The sequence below is a fragment of the Crinia signifera genome, chromosome 19 (assembly GCF_055691185.1).
Source record: "Crinia signifera chromosome 19, ASM5569118v1, whole genome shotgun sequence".
NCBI lineage: Eukaryota > Metazoa > Chordata > Amphibia > Anura > Myobatrachidae > Crinia > Crinia signifera.
In genome coordinates this window covers 143,097,707-143,113,833 of record NC_139226.1, presented here as the reverse complement: position 1 = coordinate 143,113,833, position 16,127 = coordinate 143,097,707, and the positions used below count along the sequence as shown (strand labels likewise).

Sequence of the window (16,127 nt, the reverse complement as noted above, 5' to 3'; positions counted from 1 at the left end):
AGGCTACAATGGGCTAACGCCATCCCAGAATGGCGATAGCCCTGAGGTGTGATGCCGAGCTTCCCGATGTTGATACATCGGGCAGCTTCGCATCCCCCATAGAAACCTATGGGGGATGTGGCCGGCAGCGGTGCAGGGGGGATCGCAGCAGGGATCGGAGATTCCTGCTGCGGCCCCCCTATGATACATTTAGGTGAAATTTAATATTTGCGGTTAACCCCCGAAAATGTTTTTGGGGATTTAGCCGCAAATATTAGTTGATAAATGCGGCCCATAGTGTCCAAGTTAAGGGGGCAGTGAGGGTCTCCATTGGTCAGGAGATCAGGTGTCGCTTCTTGTGGATTGGTGCAGGGGAGTGCACTTCAGTGTCCTTTGTCTTCAGGCATCATCATAGGGGCTGCATCCTGACCTCCTAGATTTCTCTGCGCACATGGCAAAATGACCATTGATTATGGAATTGATCCATAACTGTTGGGCATTAGGACTTGCGAACTTTTATCAAGGACCGGAGCGCTGCGCATGAGAGATGGAACCTATGTGAAATATGTCAAGGAAAGATCGTGTATTACCAGTTAAACTGTGCTGCGAATTTAAACCATATTAACTATATTTTATTAGGTGTGAGTGTGGGATATGGATGTATGTGTATTAGTATATCAGCGCACTGGGTTCGCCTTATTACAAAACTTGGTTATTACACTTTATTTGCGTAACTCTGCGAACCAAGATGGCAGCCATACCATTCTAAAATGGCGTGTATGCAATTCGACTTTGACAATTGGCAGCGTGGGTGGCACATATACTAGCCGAGCGCCAAAGCAGGGGGCGAAGACGCGACCTCATGGCCTCCTTGATCACTACACCGGTGCCTGGTCTGTACATGCTCCGTAGCGGCACCGCTCTGTTCCCAGGAGGGTGGGCCCTGCTCACAGAACCGGCCCTGACCCTTAGTCTCATAGATGAATGCCTAGGGTTCCATTGTTTTAGAGCGGAGCCTGAGTCCTGGCGGTTGGAATGGCCAACCATACATTGCATTGCTAACCCCCTCTGCCCCCATGCATGCACAGCTTTGCCTAGAATAATGAGACGCCCATTAATGTCTTGCGCCGGGGAACGTCCCGTGCCTCTATGAGGGGCGACCTGTGTTAATGTCTGATTGTTTTGTTCCGCAGAGCGAAGCCTGCAGGAAGCAGCCAGAAGAGGCCCTGGACATCGCACTCGATGACCCTGATGCCAATGCTGCCGCTGCCAAAATCCAGGCTGGTTTCCGTGGTCACATGACCAGGAAGAAGATGAAAAGCGGCGACAAGGACCTAAAACACAAAGACGATAAAGATGGCGGCGCATTGGGAGAGCACGGTGGAGATTAGGCCGGGTTATAATGAGGTCAGTATGAGGTGGACCTATCAGTCCCTACAGCGTTCTAGCACAAGTCTGAGCAAATCTTATTACTGGGGCATAATAGAACATCAACAACATCTTCATTTCCCCTCTGCAGGGAAGAGTTTGTTATAATTCACTAGCGTCATAGGTGATTATTGGCTGGCGGAGGTGGACATATGGGCACGTATGGGGACGTATTACCCCGGGGGTGGTTGTTACTGTAGAATATTGTGAAAAGTGATCACATTTGCATTTACTAAAGATTGCCGCAATAATTCAGCCCCACGAGCGCGCTCTGCCCCACTGGTTCTCTAGGACCGTTATTTATTTCCGTCTGTACGTGATTTGGGGATTTCCTACAATACAGTGCTGGTTTCCCTCCCTCTGAGGATAATCTCAATGCAAACTTCAGCTGTTTTTGAAAAAAAAAATAGCTTTTAATTAGAGACTAAAACCTACAGTACATCAGCTGATTTTTGCAACATTTGTTGATACATTTCGCCAATAATTAATTTACTTGACGATAAACCGAAATCTGAATGAATCGTGGGCAAAGAGCTAAAATTGCACATCAAAACATTCCAGTTATTCCTGCCTTGCACTAGTCAGGATAACCAGACACTGGTCACAGGTATTCAGTCATGCATGAGATCGACATAGACAAAATGTTGACACAAGCAAAATGTCGACATACTGTAACAGTGGTTAATGAGTTGTTCATGATTTTTAGACTTTTTCATGCTTTGCCATCCACGTGGCGAGCGAAGTGGCGCAAACAACTTACTGAAATCTACAAATTGACACCAAATAAAATCATAAAAATGTGCATGTCGACCTTCATGTGTCTGCATTTTGCTTGTGTCAACGTTGTGCATTATGACCTTTTGGTGTCGACCCAACACTCATATACCATAATCCTGGTCAGGATCCTTGTCTTGTCCATCGGACATACGTCTTAGGAGGAATATATGGGCTTATATTTCCGACGCAGCGGTTTTGCATTTTGGCGGCGGTTCTGCAATCAGCGCATTTACTAAACCCAGACCGCTGGGTCGCTGCAGAGCATAGAGTATAGGCTGCCGTCACCATCACCTCACACATACTCGTAGAAACTCCGCATTTACCAAACCCAGACCGCTGGGTCGCTGCAGAGCATAGAGTATAGGCTGCCGTCACCATCACCTCGCACATACTCGTAGAAACTCTGCATTTACTAAACCCAGACCGCTGGGACGCTGCAGAGCATAGAGTATAGGCTGCCGTCACCATCACCTCACACATACTCGTAGAAACTCTGCATTTACTAAACCCAGACCGCTGGGACGCTGCAGAGCATAGAGTATAGGCTGCCGTCACCATCACCTCACACATACTCGTAGAAACTCTGCATTTACCAAACCCAGACCGCTGGGACGCTGCAGAGCATAGAGTATAGGCTGCTGTCGCCATCACCTCGTAGAAACTCCGCATTTACCAAACCCAGACCGCTGGGACGCTGCAGAGCATAGAGTATAGGCTGCTGTCGCCATCACCTCGTAGAAACTCCGCATTTACCAAACCCAGACCGCTGGGATGCTGCAGAGCATAGAGTATAGGCTGCTGTCACCATCACCTCACACATACTCGTAGAAACTCCGCATTTACCAAACCCAGACCGCTGGGACGCTGCAGAGCATAGAGTATAGGCTGCCGTCACCATCACCTCACACATACTCGTAGAAACTCTGCATTTACTAAACCCAGACCGCTGGGACGCTGCAGAGCATAGAGTATAGGCTGCCGTCACCATCACCTCACACATACTCGTAGAAACTCTGCATTTACCAAACCCAGACCGCTGGGACGCTGCAGAGCATAGAGTATAGGCTGCTGTCGCCATCACCTCGTAGAAACTCCGCATTTACCAAACCCAGACCGCTGGGACGCTGCAGAGCATAGAGTATAGGCTGCTGTCGCCATCACCTCGTAGAAACTCCGCATTTACCAAACCCAGACCGCTGGGACGCTGCAGAGCATAGAGTATAGGCTGCTGTCGCCATCACCTCGTAGAAACTCCGCATTTACCAAACCCAGACCGCTGGGATGCTGCAGAGCATAGAGTATAGGCTGCTGTCACCATCACCTCACACATACTCGTAGAAACTCCGCATTTACCAAACCCAGACCGCTGGGTCACTGCAGAGCATAGAGTATAGGCTGCCGTCACCATCACCTCGCACATACTCGTAGAAACTCCGCATTTACCAAACCCAGACCGCTGGGAAGCTGCAGAGCATAGAGTATAGGCTGCCGTCACCGTCACCTCACACATACTCGTAGAAACTCCGCATTTACCAAACCCAGACCGCTGGGAAGCTGCAGAGCATAGAGTATAGGCTGCCGTCACCATCACCGGTACTTGTGTATTTTGGCGGCGCCCCCGATGTCCGTCGTACGACGAACAGATCGCATCGCATCGCATGCCATGCACCCGATGGCATGCGATGCGATGCGACGCGATTTTGACCCCCTATACGACCAAAAATCGTATAAGCACCCTAAAGGGTGCTTTTGAGCACCCAAATGGGTGCTTACAATGTTAAATGCACCCCCACGCCACCCCCCGCTATAAACGTGAACCCGAAGCGTGGCGAGCGCAGCGAGCCCGCGAGGGGCGGCGGTACGCGTCCTACGACCTTTTCATACCCCCACTATCCACGTCGGCGTGGAGTTGAGAATAGAATAGTGTGGCGAGCGCAGCGAGCCACCGAGCCCGAAGCGTGGCGAGCGGACGCGGATACCTTCACAGTTATACGCGTCCCCTCGCGGGCTTCACAGGTGTCCGTGGCGACGCGGACACCTGTGAAGCCCGCGAGGGGACGCGTTTACCTGTGAAGGTATCCGCGTCCCCTCGCGGGGCTCGCTGCGCTCGCCACGCTTCGGGCTCGGTGGCTCGCTGCGCTCGCCACACTATTCTATTCTCAACTCCACGCCGACGTGGATAGTGGGGGTATGAAAAGGTCGTAGGACGCGTACCGCCGCCCCTCGCGGGCTCGCTGCGCTCGCCACGCTTCGGGTTCACGTTTATAGCGGGGGGTGGCGTGGGGGTGCATTTAACATTGTAAGCACCCATTTGGGTGCTTAACATTGTATAAGCACCCATTAGGGTGCTTATACAATGTTTAATCGCATCGCATCGCATCGTATGGCATCGTATGCCATGTACAATGGCATACAATTTCAAAATTGTATGCCATCGTGCACTATCGTACGATATCGCGTCGCATCGCATACCATCGTATGTGTTATGGTATGCGATGCGATGGGCGCCGCCAAAATACACAAGTACCCCATCACCTCACACATACTCGTAGAAACTCTGCATTTACTAAACCCAGACCGCTGGGGCGCTGCAGAGCATAGAGTATAGGCTGCCGTCACCATCACCTCACACATACTCGTAGAAACTCCGCATTTACTAAACCCAGACCGCTGGGACGCTGCAGAGCATGGAGTATAGGCTGCTGTCGCCATCACCTCATAGAAACTCTGCATTTACTAAACCCAGACCGCTGGGACGCTGCAGAGCATAGAGTATAGGCTGCCGTCACATCACCTCACACATACTCGTAGAAACTCTGCATTTACTAAACCCAGACCGCTGGGACGCTGCAGAGCATAGAGTATAGGCTGCCGTCACCGTCACCTCACACATACTCGTAGAAACTCCGCATTTACCAAACCCAGACCGCTGGGTCACTGCAGAGCATAGAGTATAGGCTGCCGTCACCATCACCTCACACATACTCGTAGAAACTCTGCATTTACCAAACCCAGACCGCTGGGAAGCTGCAGAGCATAGAGTATAGGCTGCCGTCACCGTCACCTCACACATACTCGTAGAAACTCCGCATTTACCAAACCCAGACCGCTGGGTCACTGCAGAGCATAGAGTATAGGCTGCCGTCACCGTCACCTCACACATACTCGTAGAAACTCTGCATTTACCAAACCCAGACCGCTGGGAAGCTGCAGAGCATAGAGTATAGGCTGCCGTCACCATCACCTCACACATACTCGTAGAAACTCCGCATTTACCAAACCCAGACCGCTGGGTCGCTGCAGAGCATAGAGTATAGGCTGCCGTCACCGTCACCTCACACATACTCGTAGAAACTCCGCATTTACTAAACCCAGACCGCTGGGACGCTGCAGAGCATAGAGTATAGGCTGCCGTCACCATCACATCACAAATACTCGTAGAAACTCCGCATTTACTAAACCCAGACCGCTGGGACGCTGCAGAGCATGGAGTATAGGCTGCTGTCACCATCACCTCGTAGAAACTCCGCATTTACTAAACCCAGACCGCTGGGGCGCTGCAGAGCATAGAGTAAAGGCTGTTGTCACCATCACCTCGTAGAAACTCCGCATTTACTAAACCCAGACCGCTGGGACGCTGCAGAGCATAGAGTATATGGATAGTGTGGGCTATTAGGGCAGGACTGGCATCTTTCCACTCACCCTAAACTGAGGGGATTCTGGGATGGATAGAGTTCTCCTGGGGGGTGGCTGGGGGCACTATTAGGGCAGGACTGGCATCTTCCCACTCACCCTGGACTGTGGGGGCTATTAGGGCAGGACTGGCATCTTCCCACTCACCCTGGACTGTGGGGGCTATTAGGGCAGGACTGGCATCTTCTCACTCACCATGGACTGTGGGGGCTATTAGGGCAGGACTGGCATCTTATCACTCACCCTGGACTGAGGGGATTCTGGGGGGTGGATAGAGCTCTCCTGGGGCTAGCTGGGGGCGTTATTGGGGCAGGACTGGCATCTTACCACTCACCATGGACTGTGGGGGCTATTGGGGCAGGACTGGCATCTTACCACTCACCATGGACTGTGGGGGCTATTGGGGCAGGACTGGCATCTTACCACTCACCATGGACTGTGGGGGCTATTGGGGCAGGACTGGCATCTTACCACTCACCATGGACTGTGGGGGCTATTGGGGCAGGACTGGCATCTTACCACTCACCCTGGACTGTGCGGGCTATTAAGGCAGGACTGGCATCTTACCACTCACCATGGACTGTGGGGGCTATTGGGGCAGGACTGGCATCTTACCACTCACCATGGACTGTGGGGGCTATTGGGGCAGGACTGGCATCTTACCACTCACCATGGACTGTGGGGGCTATTGGGGCAGGACTGGCATCTTACCACTCACCATGGACTGTGGGGGCTATTGGGGCAGGACTGGCATCTTACCACTCACCAATCAGCTCCTAACTGCCATGTTACAGGCTGTGTTTGAAAACAGTCAGTAAGGAGCTGATTGGCTGGACATTTATCCCTTGTTAAGGCTTAATACATCTGCCCCACTATGTACTATCGCCCTCAGAGTGCCACATGCGTTGCCTGTCAGCCACCATCCTCCCCGAGTGCCCAGTAATCACCGCTGCTGAACACCACCCGCATAGTCCCATTATATAACATTCCGTTGCCAACGTTATATGTAAATACCTACAGGGGACAACTGAAGACTTGGCTGTCTGCCAGGGAGCCGTCTCATACCAGACAGTAATTAGGGAGGTGATGGCAGGCACCTGCTGCTGTGCTTCCGCTCTCCGCCATGCCCTGACAGTGACTTATATCGCTTCTGTGATGAGGAATTGGCCCTACAGGTAGTGTCTGTGGGCTGCCGCGGAACAGGGAACTATCCGTAGAATCTATGCTCATCCCTAGGGAACACTGGGGATACATGGGCATAGTGGCTGAAGAGGAGCCACTATCCTATTCGCTTATAAGCCCACCCCTGCCAGCAACAGTTTAGCTGTAGTGCCCCCAGTGTTGGGACAAAGCATTCTGCGTTCCTGCCCCCTATTGCTCCATAGGATCTCAGTCTTGTGGCTAATGCTTTACAGCATCCATTGTGTGAGTGTTTGCAATTGGGAGATTTAAAGTTTTTCCAGTTTTTGCGGTCTATGTCCGTATTTATTATGTGGTTATCTGTTCAAACATTTACACACAGGTCTCATGTGTTTGCATCTTCTGGACCTGTGGACTGGCATCTTCCCACTCACCCTGGACTGTGGGGGCTATTAGGGCAGGACTTGCATCTTACCACTCACCATGGACTGTGGGGGCTATTAGGGCAGGACTGGCATCTTACCCCTCACCCTGGACTGTGGGGGCTATTAGGGCAGGACTGGCATCTTCCCACTCACCATGGACTGTGGGGGCTATTAGGGCAGGACTGGCATCTTCTCACTCACCCTGAACTGTGGGGGCTATTAGGGCAGGACTGGCATCTTCCCACTCACCCTGGTCTGTGGGGGCTATTAGGGAGGGCAGGACTGGCATCTTACCACTCACCCTGGACTGTGGGGGCTATTAGGGAGGGCAGGACTGGCATCTTACCACTCACCATGGACTGTGGGGGCTATTGGGGCAGGACTGGCATCTTCCCACTCACCCTGGACTGTGGGGGCTATTAGGGCAGGACTTGCATCTTACCACTCACCATGGACTGTGGGGGCTATTAGGGCAGGACTGGCATCTTACCCCTCACCCTGGACTGTGGGGGCTATTAGGGCAGGACTGGCATCTTCCCACTCACCATGGACTGTGGGGGCTATTAGGGCAGGACTGGCATCTTCTCACTCACCCTGAACTGTGGGGGCTATTAGGGCAGGACTGGCATCTTCCCACTCACCCTGGTCTGTGGGGGCTATTAGGGAGGGCAGGACTGGCATCTTACCACTCACCCTGGACTGTGGGGGCTATTAGGGCAGGACTGGCATCTTACCACTCACCATGGACTGTGGGGGCTATTAGGGCAGGATTGGCATCTTCTCACTCACCCTGGACTGTGGGGGCTATTAGGGCAGGACTGGCATCTTCTCACTCACCCTGGACTGTGGGGGCTATTAGGGCAGGACTGGCATCTTCCCACTCACCCTGGACTGTGGGGGCTATTAGGGAGGGCAGGACTGGCATCTTCTCACTCACCCTGGACTGTGGGGGCTATTAGGGCAGGACTGGCATCTTCTCACTCACCCTGGACTGTGGGGGCTATTAGGGCAGGACTGACATCTTCTCACTCACCCTGGACTGTGGGGGCTATTAGGGCAGGACTGGCATCTTCTCACTCACCCAGGACTGTGGGGGCTATTAGGGCAGGACTGGCATCTTCTCACTCACCCAGGACTGTGGGGGCTATTAGGGCAGGTCTGGCGTCTTCTCACTCACCCTGGACTGTGGGGGCTATTAGGGCAGGACTGGCATCTTACCACTCACCATGGACTGTGGGGGCTATTAGGGCAGGACTGGCATCTTCCCACTCACCCTGGACTGTGGGGGCTATTAGGGCAGGACTTGCATCTTACCACTCACCATGGACTGTGGGGGCTATTAGGGCAGGACTGGCATCTTCCCACTCACCCTGGACCCTGGGGGCTATTAGGGAGGGCAGGACTGGCATCTTACCACTCACCATGGACTGTGGGGGCTATTAGGGCAGGACTGGCATCTTCTCACTCACCCTGGACTGTGGGGGCTATTAGGGCAGGACTGGCATCTTCTCACTCACCCTGGTCTGTGCGGGCTATTAGGGCAGGACTGGCATCTTCCCACTCACCCTGGACTGTGCGGGCTATTAGGGCAGGACTGGCATCTTACCACTCACCATGGACTGTGGGGGCTATTAGGGCAGGACTGGCATCTTCCCACTCACCCTGGACTGTGGGCGCTATTAGGGCAGGACTGGCATCTTCCCACTCACCCTGGACCCTGGGGGCTATTAGGGAGGGCAGGACTGGCATCTTACCACTCACCATGGACTGTGGGGGCTATTAGGGCAGGACTGGCATCTTACCCCTCACCCTGGACTGTGGGGGCTATTAGGGCAGGACTGGCATCTTCCCACTCACCATGGACTGTGGGGGCTATTAGGGCAGGACTGGCATCTTCTCACTCACCCTGAACTGTGGGGGCTATTAGGGCAGGACTGGCATCTTCCCACTCACCCTGGTCTGTGGGGGCTATTAGGGAGGGCAGGACTGGCATCTTACCACTCACCCTGGACTGTGGGGGCTATTAGGGAGGGCAGGACTGGCATCTTACCACTCACCATGGACTGTGGGGGCTATTGGGGCAGGACTGGCATCTTCCCACTCACCCTGGACTGTGGGGGCTATTAGGGCAGGACTTGCATCTTACCACTCACCATGGACTGTGGGGGCTATTAGGGCAGGACTGGCATCTTACCCCTCACCCTGGACTGTGGGGGCTATTAGGGCAGGACTGGCATCTTCCCACTCACCATGGACTGTGGGGGCTATTAGGGCAGGACTGGCATCTTCTCACTCACCCTGAACTGTGGGGGCTATTAGGGCAGGACTGGCATCTTCCCACTCACCCTGGTCTGTGGGGGCTATTAGGGAGGGCAGGACTGGCATCTTACCACTCACCCTGGACTGTGGGGGCTATTAGGGTAGGACTTGCATCTTACCACTCACCATGGACTGTGGGGGCTATTAGGGCAGGACTGGCATCTTACCACTCACCATGGACTGTGGGGGCTATTAGGGCAGGACTGGCATCTTCTCACTCACCCTGGACTGTGGGGGCTATTAGGGCAGGACTGGCATCTTCTCACTCACCCTGGACTGTGGGGGCTATTAGGGCAGGACTGGCATCTTCCCACTCACCCTGGACTGTGGGGGCTATTAGGGAGGGCAGGACTGGCATCTTCTCACTCACCCTGGACTGTGGGGGCTATTAGGGCAGGACTGGCATCTTCTCACTCACCCTGGACTGTGGGGGCTATTAGGGCAGGACTGACATCTTCTCACTCACCCTGGACTGTGGGGGCTATTAGGGCAGGACTGGCATCTTCTCACTCACCCAGGACTGTGGGGGCTATTAGGGCAGGACTGGCATCTTCTCACTCACCCAGGACTGTGGGGGCTATTAGGGCAGGTCTGGCGTCTTCTCACTCACCCTGGACTGTGGGGGCTATTAGGGCAGGACTGGCATCTTCTCACTCACCATGGACTGTGGGGGCTATTAGGGCAGGACTGGCATCTTACCACTCACCATGGACTGTGGGGGCTATTCGGGCAGGACTGGCATCTTACCACTCACCATGGACTGTGGGGGCTATTAGGGCAGGACTGGCATCTTACCACTCACCATGGACTGTGGGCGCTATTAGGGCAGGACTGGCATCTTCCCACTCACCCTGGACCCTGGGGGCTATTAGGGAGGGCAGGACTGGCATCTTACCACTCACCATGGACTGTGGGGGCTATTAGGGCAGGACTGGCATCTTCTCACTCACCCTGGACTGTGGGGGCTATTAGGGCAGGACTGGCATCTTCTCACTCACCCTGGTCTGTGCGGGCTATTAGGGCAGGACTGGCATCTTCCCACTCACCCTGGACTGTGCGGGCTATTAGGGCAGGACTGGCATCTTCCCACTCACCCTGGACTGTGGGGGCTATTAGGGCAGGACTGGCATCTTCTCACTCACCCTGGACTGTGGGCGCTATTAGGGAGGGCAGGACTGGCATTTATAGTGGGTTGTCAGGGTGCATGCTGGATGAATAACTAGTCGTGGGGATGATATGATGGGTATAGGCATCATTGGGTGCCCGTCGGATGTGGTGTGACCGTAAGATCAGCCGCGACTATGATGCCAGGTCTAGAACCAGACACACTGGCCTTCTGGTACAAGGATATAGGAAGGGACTGTCATTAATCAGGTTCCCAGCCTCAGCCTGTGAGATCCCCACTGTCACATCCGGGGTATCTATCAGCCCCACTGGCGACAGGACAGGTGAGAAATACACGGTCCGGCAATGCTCTTTCAGACAAGGGGACTGATTCAGACCCGCTCGCCGAGTGATTATCGAACGACCACACATGTGCATGATACACTGTGCACATTCCTGAGCCGTCCGACCGAAGACAGCGAGCCAAGGGTAGCCATCGCTCGCTACTCGCAGGGTGATTGACACCCTGTGGGCATTTGGGGGCGTGCCCCGGACAATAGGGGGAGGGTCGCTGACATCATCACCCTACATGGGGGCTGCTGCTGCCTGATTAAGTTATGCTAAATATTTCCAATACATTGATGCTTAGTTAGAAAAGCGGGTGCACAGGTAACTTTGCCAAACAGGTCTGTAACCCGTAGCAACCAGTGTCTTTGTTCTGTTTGCAGCACAGTGTACACAGGTACAGGAGACCCCTATGTTCCTATAGTATTTTGTGACCTCAGGTGCGCTCTATTCCCCGTCCTCAGCTCGGAGCATCTCCTATTTCTTGCTGCACAAATAATGTGACTGTTACCTCTAATATTAGTCGCATCATAATTCTCCATTAAATACCCAAGTTGTCAATTAAAATGATTTCTTTCCTCTGAAGGCTCCAGTGTCCCAGTTTTGTGCAGATTCTAACAAGGTCATTAATTATCAAGGAAGTTCTGTCTTTCCCCAGTGGTTGGAAATTCCACTTCCAAATTTAGGTTCTCCCTTAGCAACCTCCTTTAATTGCCTGTTTCCAAGCAGGTTCCTGATCCGCCGAGTGTGCTAATGTCTCGCGCTCCTGTACAGAGACCAGCACCGATATCATCTCCTTTATGTAGTGTCTGTGATGTAAGACATCGGCACAGAAAATAAGGGTACAGTGTAGGGCTTATTTACTCGGTGGGGCGTTCGGGTGACCCATTAATAATAACAAATCGGAGCGGTTTCTGAGATTCAGGGGTAGATGTATGAAGCAGTGATAAGGGAGGAGATAAAGGGCCTTATTCTAGTTCACTCTTTCTGACAAAATCCTTCTTAGATGGATAAAACCATGTGCACTGCAGGTGGGGCAGATGTTACTTGTGCAGAGAGTTAGATTTGGGTGGGATTTTACTTTAAATTGAGATCTATATTGCAGTGTAAAAGTAAAGCAGTCAGTATTTACCCTGCACAGAAACAAAATAACTCACCCAAATCTAATTCTCTCTGCACATTTTACATCTGCCCCTGCAGTGCACATGGTTTTGTCCATCTAAGAAGGTTTTTGTCAGAAAGAGTGAACTAGAATAAGGCCCAAAGTGCCTGGTACTTTATCACCGGCCAATAATGCCCCTTTCAGACCGCACTTTAAAAACGGTATATTGCCGTTTTTTTACCGTTTTAAAATGTTAATGTGTGCGGTCTGAAAGGTGCAGGACCACTTAACTGGTTAGAAAAAAAAAAAATTTCTAACCGGTTAAAATGCAGGGTCCTACCCGTTTCAGAACCGGTATTTTAGGCTCAAAATCGGTTCTGAAACGGTATTTAGGACCCAATGAGCTGGGTCCTAAATTCAGCACAGCGAATACTTAATGAGCGCTCATTAAGTATTCACAGCACTGGAGCCCCCCCCCGCGCGCGTGTCGACGCCCCCCCCCCCCCGTGTCGGCGCCCCCCCCCCCCCGTGTCGACTTACCCCGTGCCGGTATCTCCATTGTGGTTCCCGGCACTGCAGCTCAGTATGCTCGGAAAGCACTTATGAAAAAAGTGTCTTTCAGAAAATGGCTGCCCCCATACGAAAGACTGTTTTTTTAAACATGGTTTCCTATGGGGCAGCCATTTTCTGGAAGACACTTTTTTCATAAGTGCTTTCCGAGCATACTGAGCTGCAGTGCCGGGATCCACAACGGAGGTACCGGCACGGGGTAAGTCGACACGGGGGGGGGGCGTCGACATGCGGGGGGGCGTCGACACGTGCGGGGGCGTCGACATGCGCGGGGGCGTCGACACGCTCTCGGTCGACACGCGCGAGGGGGGAGCTGCACGGAGGGGAGGGCTGAAGGCTGAAGGCTGAAGGCTGCACTGGCTTTGACCCTGTATTTGGAAAGTTTCCAAAAACGGGTCTGCCAGTGTCAAAAAATCGGCACTTAAACGGTAATATACCGTTTAAGTGCTGCGGTGTGAAAGGGGTTTTATCTGGCAGACCCGTTTTTGGAAACGTTTCCAAATACAGGGTCAAAGCCAGAGATGCAGTCTGAAAGCAGCATAAGCTCCTGACTGCCCCTTTTTAAACCAGGAGCTGATTGGCCGGTGATAAAGTACCAGGCACTTTATCTCCTCCCTTATCACTGCTTCATACATCTACCCCAGACTCATGTGAGTCCTCTAAACAATGGAAAAGTCCAGTCCTTACTCAGGGGAAATGGCTCTGTGCCCTAGTACAATACAGAGAGCGTTCTGTGACTGCGCCCAATCCACACTTGTATCCCTACTCAGGGGGAAATGGCTCTGTGCCCTAGTACAATACAGAGAGCGTTCTGTGACTCCGCCCAATCCACACTTGTATCCCTACTCAGGGGAAATGGCTCTGTGCCCTAGTACAATACAGAGAGCGTTCTGTGACTGCGCCCAATCCACACTTGTATCCCTACTCAGGGGAAATGGCTCTGTGCCCTAGTACAATACAGAGAGCGTTCTGTGACTGCGCCCAATCCACACTTGTATCCCTACTCAGGGGGAAATGGCTCTGTGCCTCTAGTACAATACAGAGAGCGTTCTGTGACTGCGCCCAATCCACACTTGTATCCCTACTCAGGGGGAAATGGCTCTGTGCCTCTAGTACAATACAGAGAGCGTTCTGTGACTGCGCCCAATCCACACTTGTATCCCTATTCAGGGGGAAATGGCTCTGTGCCCCTAGTACAATACAGAGAGCGTTCTGTGACTGCGCCCAATCCACACTTGTATCCCTACTCAGGGGAAATGGCTCTGTGCCTCTAGTACAATACAGAGAGCGTTCTGTGACTGCGCCCAATCCACACTTGTATCCCTATTCAGGGGGAAATGGCTCTGTGCCCTAGTACAATACAGAGAGCGTTCTGTGACTGCGCCCAATCCACACTTGTATCCCTATTCAGGGGGAAATGGCTCTGTGCCCTAGTACAATACAGAGAGCGTCCTGTGACTGTGCCTGATCCACACTTTTATCTCGTTTGTATGGCAGAAGTCGCCGCACTCACGCGCCTGATCCGCACCTAGGTCTGCTCCGACTCTTTCCACCGTGACCTGTCTGTGGTGGACTTCCCACTAGGGGCATGAGGCGCTGAGGCACGTGCCTAGGGGCAGCAGTTGCTGGGGGCGGCACACCGGGCAGAGAAGGTTCTGGTGATTCTTTTGTTATTGCAATTTATATGTTTAATATTTTACTTTGCAGCTGTCGGAAGTGGGACAATGGGCAGCAAATTGGATGTGATAGTGGGGTGAGGTTGGGGCTGCTTTGGAGGTATTGAGGCATCCGGATCGGCCCCGAGATAGGGGGTGAGCAGTCAGAACAAGGGGTCTGATTAATGGACAAAACCACCCTGCACTGCAGGTGGGGCAGATGTAACAGGTGCAGGGAGAGTTAGAGTTGGGTGGGGTGTGTGCTGATATCTATATTGCAGTGCAAAAATAAAGCAGCCAGTATTTACTCTGCACAGAAACAAAATAACTAACCCAATTCGAATTATCTCTGCACATTTACATCTGCCCCCCCCCCCCCCCCCGCATTGCAGCATGGTTACAGCAGCCCCACCTGCAGTGCAGCATGGTTACAGCAGCCCCACCTGCAGTGCAGCATGGTTACAGCAGCCCCACCTGCAGTGCAGCATGGTTACATCTGCCCCACCTGCAGTGCAGCATGGTTACAGCAGCCCCACCTGCAGTGCAGCATGGTTACAGCAGCCCCACCTGCAGTGCAGCATGGTTACATCAGCCCCACCTGCAGTGCAGCATGGTTACAGCAGCCCCACCTGCAGTGCAGCATGGTTACAGCAGCCCCACCTGCAGTGCAGCATGGTTACAGCAGCCCCACCTGCAGTGCAGCATGGTTACAGCAGCCCCACCTGCAGTGCAGCATGGTTACAGCAGCCCCACCTGCAGTGCAGCATGGTTACATCTGCCCCACCTGCAGTGCAGCATGGTTGCAGCAGCCCCACCTGCAGTGCAGCATGGTTACATCTGCCCCACCTGCAGTGCAGCATGGTTTTGTTCATTATCAAACCAAATGTGCTGAAGTGAACCTGAATCCCCCCAAGTTGCAATGTCCCATTCATGATGTATTTCCATTGCTGTTTCCAGGTAACTCTACAGTGACGTTACGCGGGCCACAAATGCGATCCATCTTAGCAGAGAGGTGAAGGTGTCACCATCGGAGAGCTGCCCTCCTGTACGGTCCCCGTCGGGCAGGAACCCCCCCCGCCTGTGGTCTCCGGAAGATGTGTGTGGTTTATGTTCCTTCTGTTCTGTTACATGGACTTTATACGCCGTGACGCCTGCTCCCTCCCTGTGCTTGCTAATTACCCCCCTGTTCTGTGGCAGGTAAATTAGTGCGTGTGTGCATGCGCCTTCTGCAACCATATCTAATATTGATTTATTATTTATCTTCATGCTTTGTGTAATAAAAGAAATCAGGACGCCCCCAGATCCGCCTGGAATCATTGCTCCGAGCTCTCTCCCTGATTATCTGCTCTGTTATTATATGTGACAGACAGGAACAGCAGCCCCCGTGCGGCTGTATACTAATCTGCGTATACATGTCGTTACACGCGTCCTCCGTGTCATTATTATTATTATTACTGTCATCAGTTACACAGTATCATTACAGGGGTGTGTCAGAAAGAGGCTCAGATATACACGTATCACTTACTGCAAGCAATTAGATTACAGCAATTATATACAGTGTGTGTATATATATATATATATATATATATA

At 52.7% G+C, this 16,127-nt stretch overlaps 1 protein-coding gene across 1 annotated transcript in view; it reads left to right on the top strand.

The window, feature by feature from the left end:
- Positions 1-15,837, top strand: part of LOC146043130 (uncharacterized) — a 98,804-nt gene extending 82,967 nt beyond the window's left edge. The window contains exons 10-11 of the mRNA XM_083163570.1: positions 1,173-1,386; positions 15,495-15,837. Coding sequence (XP_083019696.1) covers positions 1,173-1,370 — 198 coding nt within the window. The 3' untranslated portion in view covers positions 1,371-1,386; positions 15,495-15,837. The remainder of the gene's footprint in view (positions 1-1,172; positions 1,387-15,494) is intronic.
- The last annotated feature ends 290 nt before the right edge of the window (positions 15,838-16,127 follow it).